This window comes from Leiobunum rupestre, chromosome 3 (assembly GCF_980474605.1).
Source record: "Leiobunum rupestre chromosome 3, qqLeiRupe1.1.hap1, whole genome shotgun sequence".
Lineage (NCBI taxonomy): Eukaryota > Metazoa > Arthropoda > Arachnida > Opiliones > Sclerosomatidae > Leiobunum > Leiobunum rupestre.
Genome location: NC_143386.1, coordinates 54,908,509 through 54,923,037, shown reverse-complemented (window position 1 = coordinate 54,923,037; position 14,529 = coordinate 54,908,509). Strand labels below are relative to the sequence as shown.

Below are 14,529 nucleotides of genomic sequence, written 5' to 3'. Positions count from 1 at the left end.
CACTCGTAGTTTACCAAAACAGTTCGAAAATGACCCAATTATAAATTTTATATAAAAAGAAAAAAAATATTTTTTAAAAGTTTCCAATCTGCAATTTTCCCGTGTTATTTTACATTGAAAATTATCCGTGCTGAGTTGTAAAACTATTTTCAGTTGCCATGGCAAAACGGATAGCCATTGAAACTTTTCCCTTTATAGTTTTTCAATATATATAGGGGTCTACATAACCAGCGAGTTTGAACAAAATCGGTGGGTAACAACTCGGGTAGTTCACTTGTGAGTGTAGACTTAGCTTAATTTATTTTATACAATTTACATTCCTACAAGATTTCGAGGGGTGGTTTAACCTCTAAGAAATACATTGTTAGATTAAAATAATGTTACATATATTTTTAAAAATTCAAAGTATGCGTAATTGAGGGTCCTAGTATAGATGGCGCCAAACAGCACTATGACATTCTTTCCCGTCTTGACAAGATCGGGAATGCGCTGTCACCTATCCTTTAAAAAGGTCTTCGTTTGACTTTGAAATGACCTTTATTACTGTGTTGAGAGGGAAATTTCCATTTCAGGGTCAATACGTTTGTACAAGCCGACTTAATGGACTACATCTACCCGCCGATTACGAAGTTACGCCTTAAACACTGCTTCGACAGCAACGACGAAGCTCCGGGAGTGGTCCGGGAACTGAAACTGGTGGAAATAAGAACGGCCTTGATGATATGGGTCATCGGTATCATTCTGGCTATTATCTCTTTCATAGGGGAGGCATTTTTCTACTTTCTAATGGTTTGCCAAGACAACAGTAAATCGGCACAGACAAATATTTACGAAAGCAATTTTATTTCTGTTAGTCGTGTGAAAGTTTACTAAACAACGCAATGTAGTAGCTTTATATCAAGTGGTTATATAAAGAAATGATTTATAAAAAAAATGGTTTCCTTAGAGCTGATTTGTTACTCCCGTGGTGCGTTCCAGCCAAATGGCGAAGTATTTGACCTGCAAAAAATAGCTTTTGATGTCGGAGCAACCAAATCGGCTACTTTGGATTCCCAATAGAGTGTATCTCTTAGTTTGGTGGTCTTTAGTCACCAGAGGGCTACCATAGTTTCCGGAACAGATGGACGACTTTCTACGCACGATTCTCAACCCTTCTTCCCTGTAATTGAAATTATACGCGAAGATTAGAAAACGGAACTTCTTTGCAAGACAACGACGATCCTTGGGTCAATAAAAGATTTCCAACGCTTATTAACCCCTTGGACTAACTAATTCAGGGACTGTTCGGCTCTTTTTAAACGTAAAAACACTTCTTCTAATCCCTCTCCCGAACAGGGCCGTTTTAAGGCTTGGGCTAAATGAGCTACAGCCCAGGGCTCCCAGCCAGTTTTGGGTCCCCGGAAAGGGGTTTAGTTGGTTAAATATTATTTATTCTCGTTTAATATTATGTATCCTTAAGTTACGTCTAATGTAATTTGACTCATCGCCACATACGTTACATACAATTTCTAAAACCTAACAGCGAGTCACTGTCAGTAAAACTATTATTTTCAGTAGGCCTATGTTATCCTTTTGAAATTAAAGGTTTTTGGTTGATTATTGCGTAGTTTAATTTAGATAACGGATACACAAAGGCTGACCGTTGGGGATTGCAAAGGTCTTAAGAAATAATTTAGCCCAGGGCCCCAAAAGGTCTAAAGAGGGGCCTGCTCCCGAAGTTATCACAAGGAGAGGTCATTTAAAAAAAACAGAGTTCGGAATTTTGGCATCTATAGATTTTTAAACATTGATGCCCCTTGTGACACATTTGCACATGCGTCGTCGCTTTTGCGCATATTTTTCCTGATAGAGGGATAGGAAGAAGAGGGTTTTGCGCTTGTTAAAGAAATTCTATTACTCCGAAAAGTTCCTGTATTAGTCCAAGTGCACCCTGTAGCCTGCGTAGCCTGCCCCTGGCGCCACCACTGTGCATGTTTGTTATAATATCGTCTAATCACTTTTCTCTTTTTCGTGTATCCGGTTGTAGCCCTAAAATATCCGTCAAAACATTTTTGATAAGCTGGTTCAATATTTCTACAATTGAAAAGTTTTTCTGGTACAGTGAGACGCGCGAAAGCAATTTTCCAAAACTATAGTAAAATCGTTTCTAATATCTACTGATACTAGCTCGCTAGTAAAAGTAATTTTCTTTTTTGATTAATATACAAATATTTTAGATCATATCTTTCGGTAATTGAGCAATCGATTTTTTTTGGTTGGGTCGGATTGGGGATGCTCAAGTACTCATTTGGGGGCGCTGAGCATCCCCTGGCGCCCCCCCATGTACGGGCCTGCATATAAGTATGGCACTTCCTATTCTCCCAACACTAATTTTTGTAATAACAGTTTGTTTCGCCAATGACCATATAAATCATTACCTATCTAAGTATTGAGAGCTGTTACTACTCTTTGGAAGTGCTAGGTAAAGCTGCCCAAAGTATGAGAAAAAGCTTATTGAAAATTAATATAACGTTAACTTGGCAAAATAATGACAAATTTGATATTATTGAACCAGAACATAAAATTAACAATTAGGAACAATCCCCTTCGTTTCTGAATGTAAATATTTTTGAATAAAGAAATAAATAAATAAATGTTTTTGAATACGCGTTTCCGCTGGTATTTATAATCATCACACTAATCTGGAAGTTATTTTACCAACGAAAAGATAAGTAGGTTGTGACGACGAGTGTTCTCTCCCGTAGATTCACATTACGCAATAGCTCCCGCAACAGAGTATCATTAAACTAGTCATACTTATACAAATTATATTACTTACGATGAGGCTGATGGACAGCGCCACAATTATTCATTTTTGCTAGATACGTCATGCCTTATTATCGGTTATTGTCCCATGGATGAACTAACCTATTTCCAACGCAAAGAATCTTATCAGCCACGACACTGACGTCGAAACCAGTCTTGTCCTTTTGAGGCTTGTAGGTTCGACCTAAGAACCTTTTGCAGTCCGGTTCCAAGTTGAATTTGTCCACTTTGATTCGATGTGACACAGGCGAGACGTAAGCGGCACCCAAGTGTAGTTTCTTATCGGCCTTGTGGCTGGCCATGCTTCCCCATCCTTCGATGCTAGATTTAGCGTTCGCTTCGTTTTGGAAAGACGTTATATCGAAGGCTGTCAAAAAGTCACTCGTTAGCGTACCATAAACGAAATCACCGCTTCAGTGAAGTTACCATTTGGATTTGCTAGACAGATAGGTCTGATAAGTCCGTTCATAGGTATTTTCCTGTCCAGTTTGATCAGAGCCAGCCGAAGTTCGGGCAGAAGCTTAGTATCTTGAAGCGGGGATAGAGTAAAATTGTTAGCGTAGAAGTTTAACCCTTCATCGGATGATAGATTTTCGCTTCCCAGAAAGACGGTTATCTACATCAGACGATATCAGTTCAAATTTGCTCAGTATATAAGACCCCGTTATAAGTGTATTTATATAGTTATTTACGTGAACTTTTTTGGATTGCTCTTCGACGTGTTGTTGGACGCAAATCCCGGAAGTCAAGATCCATTGGTCGCTAATGACGACTCCGGAACAGAACTTCATCTGTCCTTTCGGAGGATCTACATGGGATAAAAATCACCGCTTGTCTTTACGTTGTTAAAGGAATCCATACATCTAACTTGGAATGCTTAACCTGCCCTATGGTCAGATGCCGGGACCATAGAGCATGGATCGAGAATCTAAGGGGACTGTAGAATTTTCTATATACGCGGGATTCTACCAGACCGCGGGAGAGCTTTTCTTTTTATTCTAAGCTTATAGAATAATAATTTTACATATTTTTTAGGGACTACTGCAGAACTACTCGATCGCGCATTAATTGCTATGGCTATAACCAAGAATGTATTGAAGGGACTAAGAATATTGGACTACAGGATTCTGATTCCCATCCTCGCAGCTTTTGTAGCTTAAATTCGTCTGCTTTCCCATTCAAGTTTGCTATATCGTATGACTTTGAATGCCCCTTAAATGCAGACGAAAAAAACTGCGAGGATGGTACCAGGGTTTAATGCTATGCTGAAATATTCTTAGTAACTTCAATACATTCTTGCTATAACTATATATTATATACTACAGTTGGGGCATTTGGTCGTCCCCTAACTATCCGCTACCAGATCTTTTCTCGTTCTGCTGTCTCTTTCAATTACAAAACCCAATTCATCTTTTTGGTGCGAAAAATGGTGGCCGGATATTGGAATGTACAAAAATAAACACAAAATACAAAACTTGGAAAATACATTAATAAAATACGAAAAAAATACTATTACAATACACTAAAAATATTAGAACTCAAATATTTCCACATTTAAATTATTAATTTTATACGCTGGTCCATGCATTGAGAGGGCAAAATCAATCTCACATTTCTTAAATTTAATAACCTATTGAACCAAATCCAATTGGATCTAAATCAGAAAAAAATTAACGGGTTTCACTGATAATTTATTATTATTCTAATGAATAGCAAATATGTTAAAAATTATATAAAAATGTATACCTAATGAGCATTGTGTATCACCGATTGGATTGCGGTTTAACCTGAATGGTCTGTACCTGTTTTTTTCTGAAATTAATTTGGTTTCATACATATCTTATTTCGGGTGCTTACCTTGCCCGTTCTATCGTTGGCTAATCTGACGTTGTTCCTCTTAATAATAATAATGATAATAATCAGCTAGAATAATACCCAAGGCACTGTTGAATAAATTTAATGTTTATTCTATACTATTTAACAGTATAATTAATTACTTAACGATTAATATTAATTTCATAAATGTATAATTGTAATTTTGTTTAAAATCAGTTGTGGAAATTTTGTATAATGTATATTTATCTGTCTATCTCTTGGATATCATCACGAGTGACTGTACCCGTGAAAGTTCGCGAACCCTTCTCGGATTTCGCTTGTACGTGGTACTTTCCCTTAAGTTTTTTTGTACAGTTGCGATTTGTATTTCGTACTAATTTTCTTAAAGATAAAGTTGTTATTTTGTTAATCCTCGTATCCCCTTATTACGTCGACTTAATATTTCGCACTCACTCGCCCTACCACGTATACCCGATCCCAGGGGCGTAGGAACGTTCTAGAAGTTGGAGGGGGCAAAGATAAACGAAAAGGGGTCTGGAGAATGGTTTTTAATTTTTAATGGAGTGTAGCTTCTCCGAATGCATGTGTACTTGTTACAACTACGTAAATTGGCGGGAAAAGACTGAAATTTAAACACAGTTGTGGTTCTATAAACTGTATATGCTTTTAAAATGAAAATTTGAGCTTTTTGAAGATTTCAACTGACCAAAGGTTGGAGGGGGCAATAACATTAGTTGCCCCTCCCAGCAAAATTCTAGGGAGGGGCATTGCCCCCACTGCCCCTCCCGGTTCCTACGCCCCTGGGCCGAACCCAGTAATTTGAATTTGCCCCTTTAGATGTTTCAGTCCGTCTAAAGTATAGCATAAGGCTCTCCCAACCTGCTATTTCGGCGCTTTATTCCACCAAGGAAGATCCATAGACAATAAATAAATTGTCTATGGAAGATCAGAGAAGGAATGGAAAGGTTGAGCGAAATCGTTTCCTGTACCGTGAGCTACAACTCCCACTACGGGAGAAAAGGGGTAGATACAGAAAAAGGGGCGCCCTCTCTAGAACCAAATAGGAACGATATGGCGGATATTTTCGAAATTCCTTAGAAAACTCCACGAATTTTTTCTTTGTTTAGCGGCTTTAACCTAACACGTGACATAACTTAAATAAAATGAATTTAGAGGATCATAACTATTTTAAAGCTTCAAATGTTAAAAAGGTTACTAAGGCTCAGCGACAAAAATATGATAAAGGTAAGGAAATATTTATGAAATATTTAGTAGAATTTTTTTTCAAGCAATTGTTTATCTTTTTTAGGTATTGATCATCCTTGATTCCACAGGCACCAACCAAAAAAAATTCCCAAAACTATAGTCGAATGGGAATAATATTTTGTAATTCCATCTTTACCGATGTCAATTTTCTATTTTTCACATTTGCTGAAAGGGATTAGAAACTAAATGAACAAGATGTCACGGACACACAATCCCCCGATGTATTAATAAATTTTAAATATTAAATTTCAATTTTAACAAATATTCAATTATTAACTTAATAAAACCAAGAGGAATTTTTCGAGTTACTGGTATAGTAAATAAGGAACCGTAACGCGAACACCTTAATTTAAATAAATTTTTAGACTAACCGAATTTTTCGAATTACCTGGTTTTGGAAATAAGGAAGCGAAACGTGAACACATTAATTTAAATTAATTTTTAGACTAACGAGAACGGTTTTTGGAGTTAGATGGCGCCTGTATCAATTAAATTAAAATTTCTTAATGGAACTTAATAAGTAGTTCAAAAAGGATTTATACTAACTAAAAATATAATTTTCAAACAAATCGGTCCTAATTTAAAAAGTTATGTATACATTTTAAGTCGAAAATCTACTTAAATTATTAAATGTTCAAGTTACCAACTTGTGGGCCCCTTAGTGGCAAAATGAATATTGGGCTATTGAGGATTTAATTTTTCCTATTGATTGACATATCGAATTAACTCTTCTAAACCTTATGGGTGAAGTGTTATGTCGGATTCGGCAGCGGCATCGATGGACAACACGTTACGTGATCTTACGAGGAGACTACCCGAGGTGATAATCACCGATTTTGTTGAAACTATATGGGTGTGACCGTGTGTAGAACTTATGGTAATATGAAATTTCACAAAGGGAAAAGTTGCAATGGGCATTAGTTTTGCCATGGCAACCGAAAATGTTTTTGACAACACAGTATGTATATTTTCCCTTTGAAAATAACATGGGAATCTGAGCACTTCTAAGGGTTCCCCCTGTAAAAAATAATGATAATAATTCTAATTGAAATTGTTAATTTTGATCAAATTTAAACAACTTAATTCCATTTTATTAATTTTGATAAAAATAATTTATTATCGTCGATTCGGCGATTAGTTGGCAAATACAACTTTTTTATCTTCATATTTCGCTTTTTTTTACCGATTCTGATCAATTTTTACATATTTTAATCAAAATTCATCAAATATCATAAAATTAATTTAATTTGTCAATTTTTATCTATTTTTTTTTTGGTTTTGAACCAATGAAGATTCAGACAAGATTTGACGTCATAACTACCTACTAAATCTTTCCCGGTGTAAGATAAGCATTCCAAGTTAGACGAATAAACTCCTGATCGATAAGCTAGAATCGTCACTTTAAGAAAATAATTATAAAGTCTTTACTTGGGAAAATGTATATGGCGGCCATCCAAGGGTATTGTCTCGATTTGGTCTCGTACCTCTCTTCGGTTTCACGATCACCCAAAAATCCACAAGCGTCAAGGCCCAGTGGAGGAGCTGAGAATAAACGTTGGCAACTATTATCTCTGTTAAGGATAGCTTAAACTAAGACCTAAACTCTTAACACTAAAACAAAAGTCTTTACACTAAGATAAAAGCTCTTTACACTAAGACAAAACTCTTTACACTAAAAAAGTCTTTATACTAAGATAAAACTCTTTACACTAAGATAAAATCTATTTACACTAAGACAAAAACTCTTTACACTAAATCAAAAGTCTTTAAACTAAGATAAAATCTCTTTACACTAAGACAAAAACTCTTTACACTAAAAAAGTCTTTATACTAAGATAAAACTCTTTACACTAAGATAAAATCTTATCTAGAGGACTAAATCATTTATAAAACAAATTTGTAACCAAAATGTATTACTATTACTATTACTCTAAATAAATAAAAAACAAATTCTACTCATCCTATTGGTTTTCAGGCACTAATTGAAATGCTGCCCCCCCCCCCCCTAGGTTCGCCACTGGGAAGCGTTCCTGAGAGGCTGAGAGTCAATTGTTCAAGGGTGATAAACTATTAAACTTACGAGCGGGGGTAGTTGTTAGAGGCTTTTGAATGTAGTCCAGTATAGCGTTGAATTTACTGTATTTGTCCAACACGAATACGTGATTAATGGGTGGCTCAGAAGCGATTTGGATCAGTCTCTGTTTGCTTATGTCCTTCCCAACTCCGATGGAATAAATTTCAAATCCTAAATATTAAGCAACTATGATGAGGGGCTCACTAATTTTCAAACCATCAAATTTCATACCCAACTTGGTCTTTAAGTAATTTGCCACATCTTCCGGTTCAGTATCCTTTAGGTTGTATTCGTTAGGTTCTCCATCAGTCAATAAGAACAAGGCCCTTTTGGCCTTCGGTCGGAGGGACCCTACTGACTCTAAGACTTTAGAGAGCGCGGGTTGCATTGCCGTACCACCCCCTTCGCCCTGAAAACGCGGTATATCATTTAAGGTTAGTTTTCACTAGGGAAAAAACCCACGACTGCGAGCCTCGACGCGAAAAATCCCAGTTGAACCTAAAGCTTGATTTCCACTACGCCCGTAAAACGAACCCAACGTTAAGTGACTCGCCAAGGCTTATACTATTTTTGCGTCAACGCTAGGGCTGTGCGAGTACTCGATCATCATCGAGTACCCGACATATTTTTATGTCGGGTACGTAACTCGATTAACAAAAATGCAATACTCGTCGATTATCGAGTATAGAAAATTTACATATTCGGGTACTCGAATACTCGAATAAGCCACCTTGCTGAATTCGTCGGGTTATTATTTTCCCCATCGGGTTCGGGTACTCGACTATTCGAGTATTTTACAAAATTTTGTGTTTCCGCCGCAATAATTTCAACGCGACGCTCTGATATTACTATATTTCTTTTCGTCTCCTTGAATTCGGATGACGCTTTGGCGGTTACGGCGCTTAGGTTACTTAGGTATCAATTTAGTAGTTTAAATGTTTAATAATAGAGTTAATCAGTCAACTTATCTATGAATTGGTAAGTTTTAAATTCGTTATCAAGTTTAATACAGTTTTGAATAATCAAGAATACCATTATTAATAATTAAAGAAAATTACCCGAAAAAAACTCGATCGAGTACTCGAATGTTTTTGTAACTACTCGACTACTCGAATAAAGAAATTTTTGGCTTAATCGAGAACTCGATTACCCGACTCGCCAAAAATACTAACCGACTCGACACTCGACGAAAAAGTTTTCAGATACTCGGTACCCGACTCTATTGCCTAAAACCACTACTCGCACAGCCCTAGTCAACGCTCACCCTCAGTGGCAGTTCTAGGCAGGTGCAACCGGTGCAAATGCACGGGGCCTCGCTCATCTATCATTCTATGGGCCTCTCGCTTCAAAGTTATATCGACCTTGCAAAGATTCAGTTCGCAAGAATGTGCGCAAACATTTCTGTTTTAGTTTAAAAAAGAATACCCTCGTCGTGTACTCTGCTATATAATCAAACCAAATATAATCTATAAAATTCTGCAAATGCTTATTTACGCAACCAGTTTTTCTTGTATGTCCGTCGCAGCAACTTAAATTGCTTGAATTTAAACAATGAAAAGGGGCCTCGCGCTTTCAATTTTGCACAAGACCTCGAACAAACTAAAACCGCTCATGGCGATTTGGTTCTAATGAAAACCAGCCCTTAAGGCCCATTTTCATGCTCGCTAGTAGCGGATAAAAATCGTCAAAATTCGCATCCGCCACTCGCAAGCGTGAGAATTAATCTAAAATATCTGTTTAAAACAGATCGACGCGGAAAGTGAAAAAGTGTGTAGCGGAAGCGGATTTTGTCGATTTTTACCCGCTACCAGCGAGCATGAAAATGGGCCTTTAGAAGGCCACGCTGCCGTTTTGAAGTATAATGAAAATAGTCCTAGAGACAAAAGTCCGCCATTTTTCTATATATTTCGAACAAAATAATATGGCGACACTGCGAACGTATCGCCATGGATTGTAGATTAATCTACACTCTACCTCTATGCGCGAGTGAAACGCCTACTGAAAGCTAGTCTCACCATCGACTGCAAAAGCACAAATCCAACTAGATGGCTATGTATTGGAGGTATTCTCTTTGGTCTATGGGCTAATTTATCTTGGCGTGATTTTCTCTCTTCTCTTCACTCGCGCATAGAGACTCGAAAACGCCACACTTGGTGGCGCTGGAGTGCATAAAATTTTAAATTTTTTTATGACAAGCTCTCAAAATTGTCAGTGGAAAAGATAACGATCTGGCAACTTTTGGGTCTTATGTCGCTTTTGCTTTAAGCTATCGCTGAAATAAATCGAAAAAAGAAACGTATACCTGTATTTGTTCAATGCGACTGACCGTCACGTTTACGCTATTGCAAGTAGCATCCGCCAGGTCAATCTCAACTTTGACCTTTGTGCCGAAACTTATTACAGACACTCTGGTACCATCTATAACGACACATTTTGAAATCGTGAACTATTTTAACAAGCGCGAACTCGCTTTAGCCCATACTCGCTCTGTTCTCGTTTCCTTTGAACACTTTGACCAATTTAATGACGAATTTCTTGGCAGATTGAAAATCATAGGGGTCGACGCTGCTGGAACGGTCCAAGAGGAAAAAGAGATCCAATCCAACTTCGTAGATCTCGGGACCCAAGATTCGACCGTGTGCGGCTTGGGGTTAAGGATAAGCAGTTTTCAAAATTTTAATTTCTATGCGCATAATATCACTTATGCTATGCGTCATATAACTAAATCTTTGTGGAATTTTAAGGAATTTAAATGTTATCCCAAAATTTTTCGTTTATTTTTAATTTTTGGCCCCCTGGGTACAATTACAGACCACTCACCTCAAGAAGGACTTGAAAAAAGGTTTTAAAAATGATGCGGACTTTTTTACAGAAATTAGTGCGTACAAATTCTTTATTTTACGAAATTAAAATAAAAAGTAGTGCGCGAGCCAGCTTCTACAATACATTTTTTTTTAAAGGCGCGTGTACCTTCAAAACTGCCTCTACTTTCCGTGAGATGGCGCGCTCTTAAAAAAGCCGCATCACATTCAAACAATTAAATAACTACCAGCGATACAAGTCCCTCTTAGGGTGAAAGGTATGTGGTACGATTTTGAGGCTCACCTGGCCAACCCCTGGCGCCGCCACTAGCCATTAAAGGTTCGATTTTTAAATACCCGAAGTCTTACTAGATGTCACCACCAGTTTGAAACGTAGAATTTTCAAATAATCAATTTTTTACATAAAACCTCGATTAAATAGGTTTAGTAGTTACTGAGCAAAACGAAAACGTTTAAATTGGCGCCATCTACGATAAATAAAAGCATCGGAATCGATCCTAGGTTTCCCCCTATTTTTTCCCCTTTAAGCAAATTATGAATCGATCTGATGATGTTCCCGAACGGGAAAGCGAAACTAGTTTTTAAAAAAATTTAAAATTAAAAAAATAAAAACTGTATTATGCCAAAGTGGAATTCCTTTCTTAATTAATCTATTTATGATATAAGTTAGCGCGCTTACCGGTGGAGTTCAAGGCCGTGATATTGGTATCCAAGTGATGCCTCAGCATTTCTACCACCTCTTCAGGCTTCCGGTCTTTCGCTGTAAAGAGTTATTCTCTAATTGATCTTTGTTTTTTGGTGCAGGGATATTACCAAATTACGTACGATGGCAATGGGGATGGACACCCGACCAGTATCTTTGCACGGTACAAGTCCGCTTGTTTTCTCCGATCAGAAAATAGTCCTCGTTGCAGGAGTAAATAATGGTCGTGCCAATTTTTGTACCAGCAATTAATATTTTACCGTTGTCCAGCTTTCGGGGAGGTGGACATTGGTTTTCTGAGGATTGTATGACAGATTTTATCGTTGATATGATAGATATAGCACATAGATATAAAGTCTGATAGAAATTTATTTGTGATAGAAATAATAATTATCCGCTGGGCTAATCCCCAAGGAATCACTCTAATGTCTTTATCCCTGGTGGTCATCTATTCCATTAAAATGAAATACGTATCTTCGTGGTTTTGACGCAGATTCTAATGGACGATAATGTTTTAGTCCGCTTAACGATGTAAAATTTTCAAATTGCCTTCCATATATTATAAATAATATTTCCCCGATGAAATTATTTTAAGGAATCACGATAGCATAAATAGTTCTTTTTATAAAATAACCTTGGCCATCTTGTTGAAATGTTGCCTCCCCGCTTCAGCTGTGGATCCGTTTTCTCTCCCACAAAGAGCTTATGAACTATTCCAGGGCAACATTTCAACAAGTTGGGCAAGCGTAAAGACATTTTATAAAATCAACTATTGCAAGGTATACTGGGAAATTTTTTTCGGGAAACATTTGGCAGTGCTATGACGAATTTCCGGGAACATTTTAACAAGTTAGCTAAGACAAAAACAATTTAAGCTATCGCTACTGTTTTTTGACTTTTTCTCTTCCAAAAACGTATTTGGAAAGATTTTGCAGTGCTCTGCTCAGCATTGAGAGCTGATTATTATTATTATTATTATTCTTAGCAGTGCGTAGCCAGGCCCGACAAGAGAGGGGGAAACCGGATACAATTAATTACCGGGGCCCGCGTTTGAGCAAAGGCGGTATGCTTCTCCCGGGTTTCTCTGCGAAAAAGTATAGCTGTCTCCAGTATTAACGGCTCTCTTGGGGCCCGGAATTTATATTTTACCGGGGCCCGGGCCACTCTTGGTGGCGTAACTAAGGTATCTGGCCCCCCGCCAGTGAAACTAGTTTTAGGGCCTTTACTTATAACGATGTCCAATTTTTCCGGAATCATTTAAGGGCCAGACGTACCATAATTATTGTACAATTCAATAATTCTAGCTACGAATTTTGGTCGTACCATAATTTTACCTTTTTGCAATAATTTTAACAGACCATACCATATTTCTATAATTCGGATAGGACACAGCTTATTTTCAATAATTTTCGAACCCACTAACATTTTGCTCTCATGTTCAGCCCAAAAAGGTTATTAGTCGCTTTTGTTTAAAAAAAATTTTGAAGTCGACAACGGCAATTTTTGGTCGTTTGATCTTTAATATTAACTTTCATTTTTTTAAAACTCGTAAAATTTTTGAGTTCGTATACACTCTTTTACGAAGTCGGCCATTCCATTACAGGCCTAATTTAAAATAGTACAGGCAAGGGCGCCTGCACGTGCTCATCAGCTCGAGACGTCGCGTGCACTATTTGAAATCAGACCTGTAATAAAATGGCAGCTCTCACAAATAAGGATATAAAAGAGTGTATACCCTAATTTCCATTTTTACATCTAGTAACGCTGGTGCCCTTAGTCTTCTAAGGTTCTGCGGTGACGTTATATAAAACACTGTTTTTAAGAGGTATATGACATACTTTTGCTACATTCTAATACGAACCTGGTTTCAAGCATTTTGACGAATTGGAATTTAACCACTGCCCGTTTAAACACCTGACAGTTTGCTTTCCGACCAAAAAGTAGCCATCATTGCAAACGGGCTTGACCCTAATATTGGACACCGCTTCGTAGTACCCATTCTCCAGATCTGGTAGCAAGGGACATTTAGACACTATATACGAGTTTTGGAAATTGAAAATGGTTAATTCCCAATGCGACTAACGGTCCTCATCCGTGTACGTACAATCCGCAACGACTTGTCCACCCAGATACAAAGTCAGCAAGCAGAAGCGGTACTTGGCGAGATACATTGGAAGAGTTCCGCGTGAATTATGCTCGAATTCTTTAACCGGCAAAGTGGGTTAACTGCGGAAAAAATTACGCAACCAAAGTGAGCCTATCCACTTCCTGTGATACTAAGAGAACTATAGAAAAATCAGCAAAGAAAACACCTACTTTTAACGATAAGTACTGTTTTTTTTTTAATTTCTTGGAATTCTGTCGATGAATTATCTAAGACTCGTATATTTCCAAGAATGTAAGTTTATACTTAAGGAGAATAGCTATTTTAAGGCGAATAGCTATTTTAAGGCGATTCGCGGGCACTATGGTCTGAGTTTACCCCGTGTCCGAAGTCGTAAGTTTTGGGGAAACAATAAATATTCTACTTACAGGTAATATACCCTCAACGCCTTCTTTATAGAATACCCCTAACAATTTGAGCAAATATTAACTAACTAGCGCCAGTTATATCTAAAGCGGTCAATATTAGTTCAGTGTTGGTGTTCCACATCAAATACCCGCGGTTCTATTAACATTAAGTAATTAAGTAAAGTCATTCTTAAGATGTATGACAATAATGACACTTGGGTAAGAATTTTTAACTTGGTATTTTCTTCATAGTGACGAACCAAACCTTTATTTTTGAAGTTTGGAAAAATAATATGATGAATATATGGGTGATATTTTGAGATCAAAATGCGTTTTTTTTGTAAAATAAAAAGTGGTCTTGCCCAACTAGTTAAAATGTCGCTCTTAAGTCACAAGACACAGCTTTATTAGTATATTTTGCGCACGAGCGATTTGCACGCGCGCTAGAAAAACCTATATTCCTCGCGACTGTAGCGCGCGCTCGTAGGCTTGTGAAAGTAAGAGACTGTGAC

The 14,529-nt window shown here is 37.3% G+C and overlaps 1 protein-coding gene across 1 annotated transcript; it reads right to left on the bottom strand.

Annotated features, from left to right (window-relative positions):
- Window positions 1–858: 858 nt before the first annotated feature.
- On the bottom strand, window positions 859–13,677 carry LOC149952666 (complement factor B-like). Its single transcript, XM_090169785.1, has 13 exons — window positions 13,590–13,677; window positions 13,368–13,538; window positions 11,629–11,802; window positions 11,483–11,563; window positions 10,464–10,625; window positions 10,284–10,399; window positions 8,213–8,390; window positions 7,988–8,152; window positions 7,336–7,449; window positions 3,498–3,613; window positions 3,232–3,421; window positions 2,908–3,172; window positions 859–1,159 (listed from the first exon to the last, which is right to left on the bottom strand). Exons 1-13 carry the CDS (start codon window positions 13,675–13,677, stop codon window positions 943–945), a joined length of 2,037 nt encoding a protein of 678 aa, XP_090025911.1. The 3' UTR covers window positions 859–942.
- Window positions 13,678–14,529: the final 852 nt, after the last annotated feature.

Excerpts from the sequence above, each read along its gene's own strand:
- LOC149952666 (XM_090169785.1), bottom strand. The coding sequence starts at position 13,677 with ATGTATCTCGCCAAGTACCGCTTCTGCTTGCTGACTTTGTATCTGGGT. Across the intron at positions 11,564-11,628 it reads TGTCCATCCCCATTGCCATC|CGAAAGACCGGAAGCCTGAA; the intron begins GTACGTAATTTG and ends AACTCTTTACAG. Across the intron at positions 8,153-8,212 it reads TTACTTAAAGACCAAGTTGG|GATTTGAAATTTATTCCATC; the intron begins GTATGAAATTTG and ends CTTAATATTTAG.